This window comes from Saccopteryx bilineata, chromosome 6 (assembly GCF_036850765.1).
Source record: "Saccopteryx bilineata isolate mSacBil1 chromosome 6, mSacBil1_pri_phased_curated, whole genome shotgun sequence".
Taxonomy (NCBI): Eukaryota; Metazoa; Chordata; class Mammalia; order Chiroptera; family Emballonuridae; genus Saccopteryx; species Saccopteryx bilineata.
The window spans coordinates 184,068,603-184,081,762 of NC_089495.1; the positions used below are offsets into that span (position 1 = coordinate 184,068,603).

General features: G+C 47.5%; 1 protein-coding gene and 1 long non-coding RNA gene across 4 annotated transcripts in view; one reads left to right on the plus strand and one right to left on the minus strand.

Annotated features, from left to right (window-relative positions):
* PANK2 (pantothenate kinase 2) overlaps positions 1-2,742 on the minus strand; it is a 46,021-nt gene extending 43,279 nt beyond the window's left edge. For 2 of the 3 annotated variants that reach the window (XM_066234293.1, XM_066234291.1), the window contains exon 1: positions 2,256-2,682. In XM_066234293.1, coding sequence (XP_066090390.1) covers positions 2,256-2,532 — 277 coding nt within the window. In that variant the 5' untranslated portion in view covers positions 2,533-2,682. Of the gene's footprint in view, positions 1-2,255 lie in introns of all 3 variants that reach the window. The other variant, XM_066234292.1, reaches the window with a different exon arrangement.
* Positions 2,743-5,115: 2,373 nt separating this feature from the next.
* LOC136307681 (uncharacterized) lies at positions 5,116-9,202 on the plus strand. Its single transcript, XR_010725986.1, has 2 exons — positions 5,116-5,655; positions 8,458-9,202. It is a non-coding gene; the product is annotated as an uncharacterized lncRNA (long non-coding RNA).
* The last annotated feature ends 3,958 nt before the right edge of the window (positions 9,203-13,160 follow it).

Consider the following 13,160-nt stretch of genomic DNA (forward strand, 5'->3'; position numbering starts at 1 on the left):
TTTTTTAATAGTTTTTATAGTGCACCTGACCTGTGTAACACTCAAAATGTAATACTCATTTAGAATCCTTGTGGCCAGTGGCCACTAAAAATTGACTATGTTTGTGATTGCTGAATCTCTGGAATTTGCATCCATATCCAATAATGTAATACAAAACCATGAAGGAACTGTTTTGCACTGCTTAAAAGTCTCTCAAATAAGCCTGACCTGTGGTGGTGCAGTGGATCAAGCATTGACCTGGAACCATGAGGTCGCCAGTTCAAAACCCTGGGCTTGCCTGGTCAAGGCACATATGGGAGTTGATGCTTCCTGCTCTTCTGCCCTTCTCTCTCTCTATCTTTCTCTGTCTCTAAAATGAATAAATAAAAATAATTAAAAAAAAAAAAGTCTCTCAAATAAAACATAAACCAGGTAATTGGCTCTAAAAACGGTATAGATTGAAAGTAGGTATTTTCCAAACTTCTTTCAAGAGGTTAGTAAAAGACAGAAAAATTGAAAACTCCCACACTTTTAATAGCAAAATAGGGCTACAGTTACCCATCCAAATCATTTATGTTAAAAGTAAAACTGAACCTGACCAGGCGGTGGCGCAGTGGATGGAGCCTCGGACTGGGATGCGGAAGGACCCAGGTTCGAGACCCCGAGGTCGCCAGCTTGAGCGCGGGCTCATCTGGCTTGAGCAAAGAGCTCACCAGCTTGGACCCAAGGTCGCTGGCTCCAGCAGGGGGTTACTCGGTCTGCTGAAGGCCCGCGGTCAAGGCACATGTGAGAACGCAATCAATGAACAACTAAGAAGTCGCAACGCTCAATGAGAAACTGATGATTGATGCTTCTCATCTCTCTCCGTTCCTGTCTGTCTGTCCCTGTCTATCTCTGCCTCTGTAAAAAAAAAATAAATAAAAAAATAACTTTTAAAAAAAGTAAAACTGAGGCCCTGGCCGGTTGGCTCAGTGGTAGAGTGTCGGCCTGGCATGCAGAAGTCCCGGGTTCGATTCCCGGCCAGGGCACATAGGAGAAGCGCCCATCTGCTTCTCCACCCCTCCCCCTCTCCTTCCTCTCTCTCTCTTCCCCTCCCGCAGCCAAGGCTCCATTGGAGCAAAGATGGCCCGGGCGCTGGGGATGGCTCCTTGGCCTCTGCCCCAGGCGCTAGAGTGGCTCTGGTCGCAACAGAGCGATGCCCCGGAGGGGCAGAGCATCACCCCCTGGTGGACAGAGCATCGCCCAATGGTGGGCGAGGCCGGGTGGATCACGGTCGGGCACATGCGGGAGTCTGACTGACTGTCTCTCCCCGTTTCCAGCTTCAGAAAAATACCAAAAAAAAAAAAAGTAAAACTGAGAGGTTGGGTCAATGTATTATACATGATCATCCAATAAAAAGCTCACATTCATCCTGCCAATGTCTCCCTCTCATAAGCAAGATGATTATTAAAACAAGATAATTAAAACAAAATGATTTCCTGAAATAGAAATTTGGTCACAATAGCAAAGAAAAAAAATGTCCAACCTCATATAAAATGATACTACGCTGTAAGGTTCACATTAGCCTATCAGGCCAGTGGATACTTTCAACAGCACCAAAGGCGCTACACAGACGGCCTGAATTGAAGACCTATAATGAAGAGAAAATACTTGGACTAGATCTGAACACAGAAAATGATACAGTAATAATAAAGAGAGAGAAAACGATTATCTGGAAAAGGCGTATACAACTTCCAAGGTGAGATTCAGGAAAATGTCATTTTCCCTCAAAACAAAAAAGCCTTAATGCCCAGAACGCTCCAGTCCTGAATCGTGAGTCTCAGCAAAAAGATGTAAAGAAAATTGAGAAGCCACCTGGGTGAGAGATGACCTGAATTATCACGGTTAGAAAAACTGCCAAAACTTAGTGCACAGAACACGGAATCCAGTTAGGTTTGCAGCAACTCAGGGGTCAGTTAACCATTTTCCAGCAAGTCCGAAATTTCCAGGAAAAAAAAAAAGACTTAATGTCTTGGAGAGCAGTTCTTTGAAAATCCACATTAGACAGACACTGGAGATTCAAAGGATTTGGGGGGAGAGGAGATGGTGGAAATGAGTCAAAAAAGGCCTTCTGCAGGATCAAATGAAGTGACTCCGGGGCAAAGAATGCTCAAGGAGCTCGGAGGGAGGAAGGGTCCCAGCTCTTGCACTGACTACCGCGCGCCAGGGCCGAACCCCGAAGCCGCGGCGTTTCTGGGACCCCAGGCCTCCAACCCACTATCTGCCCACGCACCAACCTGGGACCACCGTGCGGGGGCACTGTCCCCACGCCGGCGCGCGGGAAAAACGGTGGCCGGACCGGAAGGGGGCAGGGCGAGCCGTGAGGGCGCCCCGCCGGGCACTTACGCGGCCGCTTCTTCCTAAGGCTTTCCACGCGCTGGCGGGAGACCGAAGGAGCGCCACCGTAGGAGCCGGGCCGTTCGCGCTTGACTCCCTCCGCCGAGGCAGAGGCCCCGACCTCGGGCTCCGACACGCTGTTCGCCCGGCGCCGCGGCGGCTCTTGCCGCCGCCCATCTGGCTCCTCGGGCGCCGGCTCCCGGGTCGACGAGACGGGAGTGGCGGCAGCCCCGCCGTGGCGCTCCATGGACGCGCCGAGCCGACCCCCTCCCATCCGCAGCAGCCACTGCTGCCGCCGGAGCCAGCTCCCCAGTACCGGACCCCTCGTTGCCTCCTCCGCGGCAGCCCAGCAGAAGCGGAGTCGCACCCTCCACCAGCCGCCTCTTCCGTTGCGCCAACGCGCAACAAACCAATCCCAGCAAACTGGGAGGAAGCCCGAGGGCCTCGTGCCCAATCGGCTCCCTGACTCGAGTCAGATTGACTGCCCCTTCGGCCCAATGAGAGACTCTCAGGCCGGGGGCGAGCGGAGAATGCCTGGGAGGGGATCCGGGATCGGCGGAGGAGGGAAAGGCGGTGTGGCAGAGGAGGGAGTGATGGCGGCACCGCCCAATGAGCGCGTGGGTGGAGGGGCCCCCTCCTCCCTTCGCAGCCGCCTACCTAGGTGGACAGGTCGGCGCCCCGAGGCCTCAGAACTCTCCCGGGACGCCGCCGCGCGCCCCCGACCCCCGCAGAGCTGCTCTGTCCCTCCCCCAGCTCACTCCTCCGGCCCAGCAGTGCCCCCGCAGCGTCCGCTGGCAGACGGAGGGTCTGGAACTGCGGCTGACTTTAGCCTTTGTCCCTCGGCCTGGTTCCTTCGCTGCCGTCGAGGACGCCTGCCCCTTCCCCCAGCACCGCCACTGGCGTGTTTGGACTAAGCCCTCTCCATTCTCACTGCGTTGGAGAAATGTTCCCAGTACCAGAAAAAATGAAAGGACCGGGGTTGGTCTCCATGACAACTGGAAGAAAGAGGTGGGTTATAAATCCTTCGCCACCCTCCTGTGGTGAAGGAGGGAGTGTGGGAGCCGGGAAGTAGGGTTAGGTTTTTGAAAGAGAGTCTGGCACCCCTTTATGTGTGGTGCGCTAGAGAACATGGAAGGATTTGGTGGCCGCCTTGGAGCTTGGAGGAGGGAGAGTCTTTTTTTTAAAATATGTTATTGCCTTTTTTCTGGGACGAGAACATGGTCGCTTCCAGCCCTGAGATTCTGACCTCTCACACCTACCAAAGGCCCTTCCAAGGGCCCCGTCTCCTGGGGGTTACCCAAGTCTGTTAGGACCCTGCCCCTCTCTACCTTCAGGGCGCTCCCTCACTCAGTCAAGTTGAACAGGGCTGGAGGTTTATTTTAAATCCCTCCCCTGGGAGACTGCAATGGCCTTTGGGTGATGGCGCTTACTTACTTCCTTCATTTACCTTTCCCATAATGACTGCTAGTAGCTGACTGAACAAGAAAGATACGCTTCTCTCTTACTTGCTGAATAGAATGACTATGCTCACTGCAAACTTGCTCCCTTCACCGTAGGAATAACTCTGGAACCCCCGATTTCCTAACTTTGAAAATTCCAGCTCCTGCAGGAAGCTACCCCAGATGGACCGTACAAAAACCGAGAACAGCTACTAACTACTCTTACAAATCGCATTGCCTATATTTCTGGCTCCTTCCCACTACCACAAAAAAAATAAATAAATAAATAAAATAAAATAAATATATATATATATATATATATATATATATATATGGTTTTCCTTAACCTGAGGAAGCTTCTGTCCTGAGGAATCAAAGAATCATCATCATCTGAAGCTGCTAAGATGAACCCCAGCATCGAAACATGTTACACCTGAAATATGTGTAACGTCTTTTATAGTTTACAGAGCGCCTTTACATATCACTTCTCCCAGCAACATCTGGATGATGAGGCAACTTACTGAGAGGCACACAGTTTTATAAAATGACAGAACCTGGACTTCAGAAAGGTTCGCTGCTCTACCTTATAATAAAAGAAGACATGGATTCAGTGATTCTGTGAAATTCCAATACACTACCGGAAAGTTTTATTCTCCTCTTAAGTACATGTGTGTCATCACTGTCTCTCTCTTTTTTTTTTTTAAGATTTTATTTATTGATTTTTACAGAGAGAGGAAACAGAGTGAGAAGTATAGTTGCTTCACATTCGTTGTTCATTGTTTGCTTGTTGTATGTGCCTTGACGTGCCCAGGGTTTCTAACTGGAGACCTCAATTTCAGGTCGATGCTCTATCCACTGCACCAGCATAGGCATGTCATCACTCTCTAGTGTATTTGTGAATTTGCTTACAATCTGTGGATATCATTAAAGTTTATCCAAAATAATAAGTGAAGCTCTGGCCAGATAGTTCAGTTGGTTAGAGCATCACCCCGAAGTGCAGAGGTTGCCAGTCAATAAGTAAAAAAAAATTTTAAACAAAATAATAAGTGAAGCATATACTACTTGCAGTTAGGCAAGGTGTATTTAACCCTAAATCAAAAATACAATTAGCCTGACCTGTGGTGGCACAGTAGATAAAGCAGCTACCTGGAATGCTGCTGCCTTTGCTGGTTCAAAACCCCAGGCTTGCTGCCCTGGCTGGTTGGCTCAGCGGTAGAGCGTCGGCCTGGCGTGCAGGAGTCCCGGGTTCGATTCCTGGCCAGGGCACACAGGGGAAGCGCCCATCTGCTTCTCCACCCCTCCCCCTCTCCTTCCTCTCTGTCTCTCTTCCCCTCCCGCAGCCAAGGCTCCATTGGAGCAAAGATGGCCCGGGCACTGGGGATGGGTCTGTGGCCTCTGCCTCAGGCTCTAGAATGGCTCTGGATGCAACAGAGCAATGCCCCAGAGGGGCAGAACATCGCCCCCTGGTGGGCATGCCGGGTGGATCCCGGTCGGGCACATGCGGGAGTCTGTCTGACTGCCTCCCCGTTTCCAGCTTCGGAAAAATGAAAAAAAAAAAAAAAAAAAAAGAACCCAGGCTTGCCTGGTCAAGGCACATATGGAAGTTGATGTTTTCGGCTCCTCCCCCCTTCTCTCTCTCTCTCTCTCTCTCTCTGTCTCTCTAAATTTGAATAAATAAAATTATTTTTTAAATGCAATTAAGTTGAGCAAAAGAAACCGGACATAAAAGAATAGGTTCTGTATGATTCCATTTATATGAAGTGAAACATTAATAAATGATGTTAGAAGTCAAGATAATGGTTACTCTTGGGAGAAAGAGCAAGTAGTGATGAGAGGATACCAGATAGACTTATAAAGGCTGGTAATGTTTGGTGTCTTTGTTCTGGGTGGTGGTTACATGAGTATGTTTACTTTAGTATTTCATTAAGATGTTCATTTGATTTGTGCAGTTTTCTGTATGTGTGTGATGCTTAAATATAACTTTTTTTAAAAAAACGAATTGAAGATTTGCCTTGGAGAAAGGAAACCCATGAATAAGCATAGATTTTTTTTTTTTCCAAAAAATGAAACAGGCCCTGGCCATGTGGCTCAGTGAATAAAGCGTCATCCCATTACACCAAGGTCATGGGTTCAATCCCTAGTCAGGGCGAGTACCAGAAGCAAGCAGTGAGTGCAAGACTAAGTGGAACAATGAGCTGATGCTTCGCTCTCTCTCTCTTTGACATCAATAGGGAAAAAAATTTTATTATTTTTGTGTGTGTGTGACAGGAACAGAGAGAGACAACGAGAGGGACAGATAGGGAAAGACAGGAAGGGAGAGAGATGAGAAGCATCAACTCTTCATTGTGGCACCTTAGTTGTTCATTGATTGCTTTCTCATATGTGCCTTAACCAGGGGGCTACAGCAGAGTGACCCCTTGCTCAAGCCAGCAACCCCGGGTTCAAGCTGGTGAGCTTTGCTCAAACCAGATAGATGAGCGCACTCAAGCCAGCGACCTCAGGGCTTCAAACCTGGGTCCTCCACGTCGCAGTCCATCACTCTATCCACTGCGCCACTGCCTGGTCAGGCAATGGGGGAAAAAATTTTAAGTGAAAGTAGTAATTAAGAGGTTTTCTTTTGCCCTGGACAGTTGGCTCAGTGGTAGAGTGTTGACCTGGCATGCAGGAGTCCCGGGTTCGATTCCCGGTCAGGGCACACAGGAGAAGCACCCATCTGCTTCTCCACCCTTCCCCCTCTCCTTCCTCTCTGTCTCTCTCTTCCCCTCCCGCAGCCAGGACTCCATTGGAGCAAAGTTGGCCCCGGCATTGGGGGTGGCTCTATGGCCTCTGCTTCAGGCGCTAGAATGGCTCTGGTTGCAACAGAGCAACGCCCCCTGGTGGGCATGCTGGGTAGATCCAGGTCAGGTGCATACAAGAGTCTGTCTGATTGCCTCCCCATTTCCAACTTCAGAAAAAAAAAAAAAAAAGAGGTTTTCTTTCTCTGTGGTTATTATAATAGTTTATAAGGAAAGCATTATAAAGTCCTTTATCACTTCTCAGTTATTTAACCTTGGGGAGAAGCTAATTTTCTGATGTTCACACCAGAATTAGAAGCACTAGGGTCAGGATAAGCATTGTGCTTCAAAGGAACTAACCAAATTCTAAAGTAATAACTTGTAAATCCAGAGCCATTTCAGTGACATAACATCATTCAAAACACATCTGTCTTACGCTTATGACTAATAGAAAAACAACTCCAAAGTTTAGCATCTTAAAACAGTGGTAAATATTTTATATTATCTCAGTTTCTGTAGGTCACGAATTTGGAAGTGACTTACCTATGTGGTTGTGGGTCAAAGTCTTCCATAAAGTTGCAGTCATTTGAAAGTGTGATGGACTGGAGGGTCCACTTACAAAATGACTTAACATGGCTGGCAAGTTGGCAGTAGCTGTTGGCAGGAGGCCTCAGCAGTGATTTGTGATATTGTCTAATGATGATATAGCCATTATTTCACTAGGGGCTGCAAAATTGTGATACTCTAATTTTATTGTCCCTTCTGCACTTAATAACTATAATTCTCTGATAATGAACTTTCCTTCATTGACTCTGGTATCCTGAAGTACAATTTATATAGAAAGGCAGGATTGATTCTTTTTATTGACCAGTTTTCAGAATGAATTGGTTTCCTAGCATCCTCTAAGTCAACTAATGAATTATTTTATTTTTAGTATTATTATGAATTCATGCGTTATAGAAACATATTTGATGAATTTCAATCTGCTGGAGTCAAGCAGCAGATATTCAAATTGTCCAACATTTGGCCAATGGAAGCCCTCCAGATTGACTCCTCAGTAATTTGAACATGATTCTAGTATACTAGTCTCAAATAGCTTCTTTTTTCTTTGGTTTAACAAGTTTCCAACCTCAACTCTAAACTTCCTTCCCAGGTCTTCCTTTTTTTTTTTTTTGTATTTTTCTGAAGTTGGAAACAGGGAGGCAATCAGACAGACTGGGAATCACCCGGCATGCCCACCAGGGGGCAATGCTCTGCCCATCTGGAGCGTTACTCTGCTGCAACCAGAGCCATTCTAGCACCTGAGGCAGAGGCCATAGAGCCATCCTCAGCGCCCGGGCCAACTTTGCTCCAGTGGAGCCTTGGCTGCGGGAGGGGAAGAGAGAGACAGAGAGGAAGGAGAGGGGGCAGGGGTGGAGAAGCAGATGGGTGCTTCTCCTGTGTGCCCTGGCCGGAAATCAAACCCAGGACTCCTGCACACCAGGCCAACGCTCTACCACTGAGCCAACCGGCCAGGGCCCTGCCCAGGTCTTGAATCAGCCATTTCTCCAAGGATTAATTGTCCCTTTCAGTGAAAAATGGTAGTTAAAGGCCACTAGGAGTACTCATTGCTACTGGGTTGTTCGTTGTTTCCATGCTGTTTTGGTGGTTAGATCTAGAAAATACGTTTTTATAGAAAAAACTATATCATGCATTTATACAAATTTTTCCACTCATTTTTAAATGATGCTCCCAGTTATCCCCACTTCCTGTAAATCGTCCCTTGAATAGAATTGACAAAAATTATGGGATGTCATTGCCAAGATTAAGTTTACAAAAGGCTGTCATTCCTATCTTGCTCTTATACACTCTCTCTCGTTCTTTTCTCTTGCTTGCTTTAATGAAACAAGCTGCCGTGTTGTATGCTGCCCCACACGTGGCAAGGAACTGAGGGCAGCATATGGCCAACAGCCAACAAGCCAGCGAGGCCTGCAGAGCAACATTCAGTGAGGAACTGAATCCTGCAACCGCCAAGTGAGGGAGCTCGGAAGCAAATCCCTCCCCTAACTGAACTTTGAGATGGCTGCAGCTCAGCTGATACCTTAACTGCAGTCTTGTAAGAGACCCTATGCCAGAAATCTTAACCCACAGAAACTGAGGTAGTAAATGTGTTTTAAGTTTCTAAGTTTTGGCATAACATACATAGGAGTTGTGTTATGTATACTCTTAACTGTTAGATAACTGTACAGAGAGTAGAGTGCTGATTAACCGATTAATGATGAGGTCAGCTGATGAGGTCAGTTGGCCAGTGATCTTTAGTAGCACTGTGTAGGCTCTGATTCTGGCTTTGCCCTGTTCTCTGTTTCATCAGTGGTTTGGGTGGCTCAAGCCAGAGGCTCCTCAACCAACTGAAACAATAACCATATTGTTTGGGACACTAGAGGGAGCTATAGAGGAGGCTGGAAGCCAGAAAGCCCTTCAACCCATTACTATGAACAGGACCTCAGAGAGTGTGCCCACCCCAGACCAAGGATGAGGTTAAATCAGCACTATCTCACATAGCGCAGAAGCACACAGCGAAAGGCAAGGAATGATGGCTATCAAACTGCCTTAGAAGAGAACAGTATTGCAGGGGATAAAGAGCATTTAATTTTTATTTTTTTTTTGTATTTTTCTGAAGCTGGAAACGGGGAGAGACAGACAGACTCCCACATGTGCCTGACCGGGATCCACCCAGCACCCCACCAGGGGCGAAGCTCTGCCCACCAGGGGGCGAAGCTCTGCCCCTCCGGGGCATCGCTCTGCCTAGACCAGAGCCACTCTAGCACCTGGGGCAGCGGCCAAGGAGCCATCCCCAGCACCCGGGCCATCTTTGCTCCAATGGAGCCTTGGCTGCGGGAGGGGAAGAGAGAGACAGAGAGGAAGGGGGGGGGTGGAGAAGCAAATGGGCGCTTCTCCTATGTGCCCTGGCCGGGAATCGAACCCGGTCCCCCGCACGCCAGGCCAACGCTCTACCACTGAGCCAACCGGCCAGGGCCAAAGAGCATTTAAATTTTTTACTACTTGTCTTTCCTCAGAAAAATCTCCTTAGAAATACAGTGACTCGGTGAGTCAGCACCTGCCTTTAACAAGATCCCTGGGAGATTGGTGTCTGTACTGAAGTTTGAGAAACTGGCCTACATAAGTGTATCATTTGGAATTTTAATTTTTTACAGTGAGCACATGTTCATATACTACTTGTGTATTAAAGATGTTTTTAAAAGATTAGATTATAAGGAAGGTGAAAATGGACAGAGTGGGGCAAAATGAGTGCACTGAGCCAGCCTGGAAGGAGACAGCCTTGCACAGCCCTGAGAGCGGAGGAGCACGGCCGAATAAAGGACTCCCGGGAGTGAAGGCAGGAGGGGGAGGCAGAATGAGTGCACTGAGCCAGCCTGGAAGGGGACAGCTTGCACAGCCCTGAGAGCGGAGGAGCACGGCCGAATAAAGGACTCCCGGGAGTGAAGGCAAGAGGGGGAGGCAGAAGATCCAGAAAAAGCCCTCCGGGTTGAAAGTTCTCTTTACCTTCATGAGCAGACATCTGGCCATAGTAAATCCTCATAACTGTGGATTGAAGTAAGGAAATGTTCAAGGATCTTAAATTCTGTAAGTAATAATAGCAGAACTACTGCAAAAGAGTGTCGCTGGATTAGTAGGTAACTAGTTAATATTAATAAAGGAAAGGAGCGAAAGAAATCAGATAGTAAGCCTAATCAACTGAGGAGCTGAATTGGACAATTAGCCTGCTTCACTAGGAAGCTGCAGCATTCATAGCTCCCCAGGGGACCGCTGCACCCCTGAGGTGGGCAGGCAGGATCGGATCATTACCAATCATTAGCCAGACTCACTAAGGGAGAGACAGAAAGTGGAAATTCCTCTGCTAAGGCATGTGCAGTAGAAGCCAAGAGGGTGACCATAAAAAGGAGCTGTCTAGTCTGGGAAAACGATTGGGTTGGATAAAGGACACAGAACCCCAGAAGGTCCAGGAAATGAATTGGTTAGGGGGAGGGCCCGCGCAAGCCCAAAAAGGCTTCGGAAAGAGATTGGTCGGTTTGAAAGCTCTTGCCTGGTGATGTGAGTTCACCCACCTCCTCATTTGCACGTGTTCTCTCAGTAGCAGCCTTGTGGGCCAAGCAGCCTTGCTGGGCCCAGGCGTAGCTCCAAATGCGAGCAGGTACAGCATGGCGGAACCAGCTGTGCCAGCCGGGAACAGAGGCTAAGCTATCTGGATGGGGACAGAGGCATGAACTAAGAACCAATGGCACAGAATTTCTGGACCCTGATCTGTCATCTGGGCTTGATGAAGACCGACTGGACTTCTTTCACAGTGGGTAGACAGAGGTGAGACACAGGGAACCTGGGGACAGTCTTTCAGTTCCATTCCAGTACATCTTAACCTAAAATGCTTTTCTTGCAACATTACGGAAGAACCCCATTTCCACCAGCAACAACTGACCTCACAAGTCTAAGGACATCATAGCAGCAAATAGGAAAGAAAATAATTCTTTTAGCAATTACCAGTTTCTCTCTTTCCAAATTCCTTTGGATAGGCCTGCAAGAAGCTGATTTCCAGCTGCTTGTGATAATGAAAGGCTTTTTCTTTCTTATGTTAAATACAAGAGAATTGATTAAATAGAAGACAGCATCTAATTGCTAGGAAATAAGTGATTCACATGATAAGGCAAAGGCACCTGGAGATGTGGGCGGGCACAGTAGGAGGAGGAAGCAGCGCAGCGTCTGTCTGTGCCAAGGACACTCAAGGGCTTTGGACAGGGGAGGATTTGACATCCTCTTGTCCAGCCTCAAGGTTTGTGGGTTCAAGAGGTTAAGGGATGCCAGGAGTTGGCTGTGGACCAGAACTAGAGCCCAGGGTTTTCTCTCCTCTATCTTCCCTGCTCCCTCCCATGTTTCTCTCTCTCCTTCCACCTTCTTGCCTCCCCTTCCCTTTCTGTGTATCTTTTTAGGATATATATTTTACTTTAATATAAAGGTGTGAGTTTGGGAAAGAGGGTTTTGTTTTTGTTGCTGTTGTTTTTTACAAAGAATAAGCTAGCCAGATGGGGCGACTGAACTGATGGCATAGGTTTTCTGGGCACTGGCCTTTCTGGGCTCCATGAAGACAAGGCTAGACTTCTTCCACACCGGGAAGCCGGGGAAGGCTTTTATTTCTACTCCAGTAAATGTTACCACTGCACCTCATCCCATGCGTGGTCTTTGAAGTGCTTTTCTCAGGACTCCATGGAAAAGCCCTATTTCCACCAGCAACAGGCTGATGCCAGTTTGAGGCTACCATGAACAGTGCAGTTTAGAAACATTCGTGCACATGTCTGGGTAAACATAAACTCTTGTTTCTATTGTGTACTTACCCAGGAGTAGAATTGCTGACAGGTTTCCAAAAAGTTTATACCAACTTACATGCCCCCAAAAGTTCATGAGAGTTTTAGTTGCTCTGTATTTCTGGCAACATTGGATCTTGTCAGGCACTTTCATTTCAGCCTTTCTGGTAGGTGTCTTTGTAAATTTATACTTGGTATTTTTCTTATTACCACCCGACCTGTGGTGGCACAGTGGATGGAGCATCGACCCGGAACATTGAAGTCATTGAAGTCGCCAGTTCAAAATCCTGGGCTTGCCCAGTCAAGGCGCATACAAGAAGCAATCAATGAGCAACTAAAGTAAAGCAACAATGAGTTGATACCTCTTGCTTCCCACTCGCTCCTCTCTCTCTGTAAAATCAATAAAAATCTTTAGAAATATTTTTTTTCTTAATCTCTATGAGCTGTAAGTGTTAGCAGTTTACCTGTGTTTTGGTATTACAAATAATAGCATATGACTGATCAAAAGAATACTTGTCTCTCCCTTATCCCCACCCATGCTTCGGGAACACTCCTTTAGACCACTTACTGTTGTATTGGAAACAATAGGTGGTAGAATGGGACTCTCGGGGTGGGTCTTTGCTGTATTATACTGTGTCTCCAAAGCCTTTCCCAGTACTCTGCACACAGTAGGTACAAAACAGAAATGTTATAAAATACATGAAAGGATGCCATGAAAGCCTATTTGTCTCCACCACACTGTGTGAGCCATCCCCAACCACTGGAGGGCATGCAAGTAGGAGCCCTCATTTTAGACCTTAGACCCTGTGCAGGGGAACCCTTTAATAAATAATGTCTGCGAAACCAAACTGGCTTCCGGAGAACTGTCATTTTAGGCCTGTGCCCCTGCCCTGTCTCACACAGCCTCAGGCCATTGAGCCTGGACACACAAGATGATTATAGTCTTATTGTTAAAACATCCCTGAGGTTATACTAATTATATATTACATGTTATTACATTATTATAGCAGGTAGCAAATCTTGCCACACTGGGCAGGCATATGTTGGTGTGAAATTTCACTTTAAACGGGGCCCCAGGCTCCAGATACCCAGTCAACTATGGGTCCTGGACATACAGAATATCTAGCTCTGGGACTCAGAGGCCAGTTTTCCTTTGCAATGTCCCCTCTGATCCCCCCTCCCTCCCAGTCTTGCAGACTAGCTATAAATTGGGTCATAATGGCACCCCTTTCACAGGG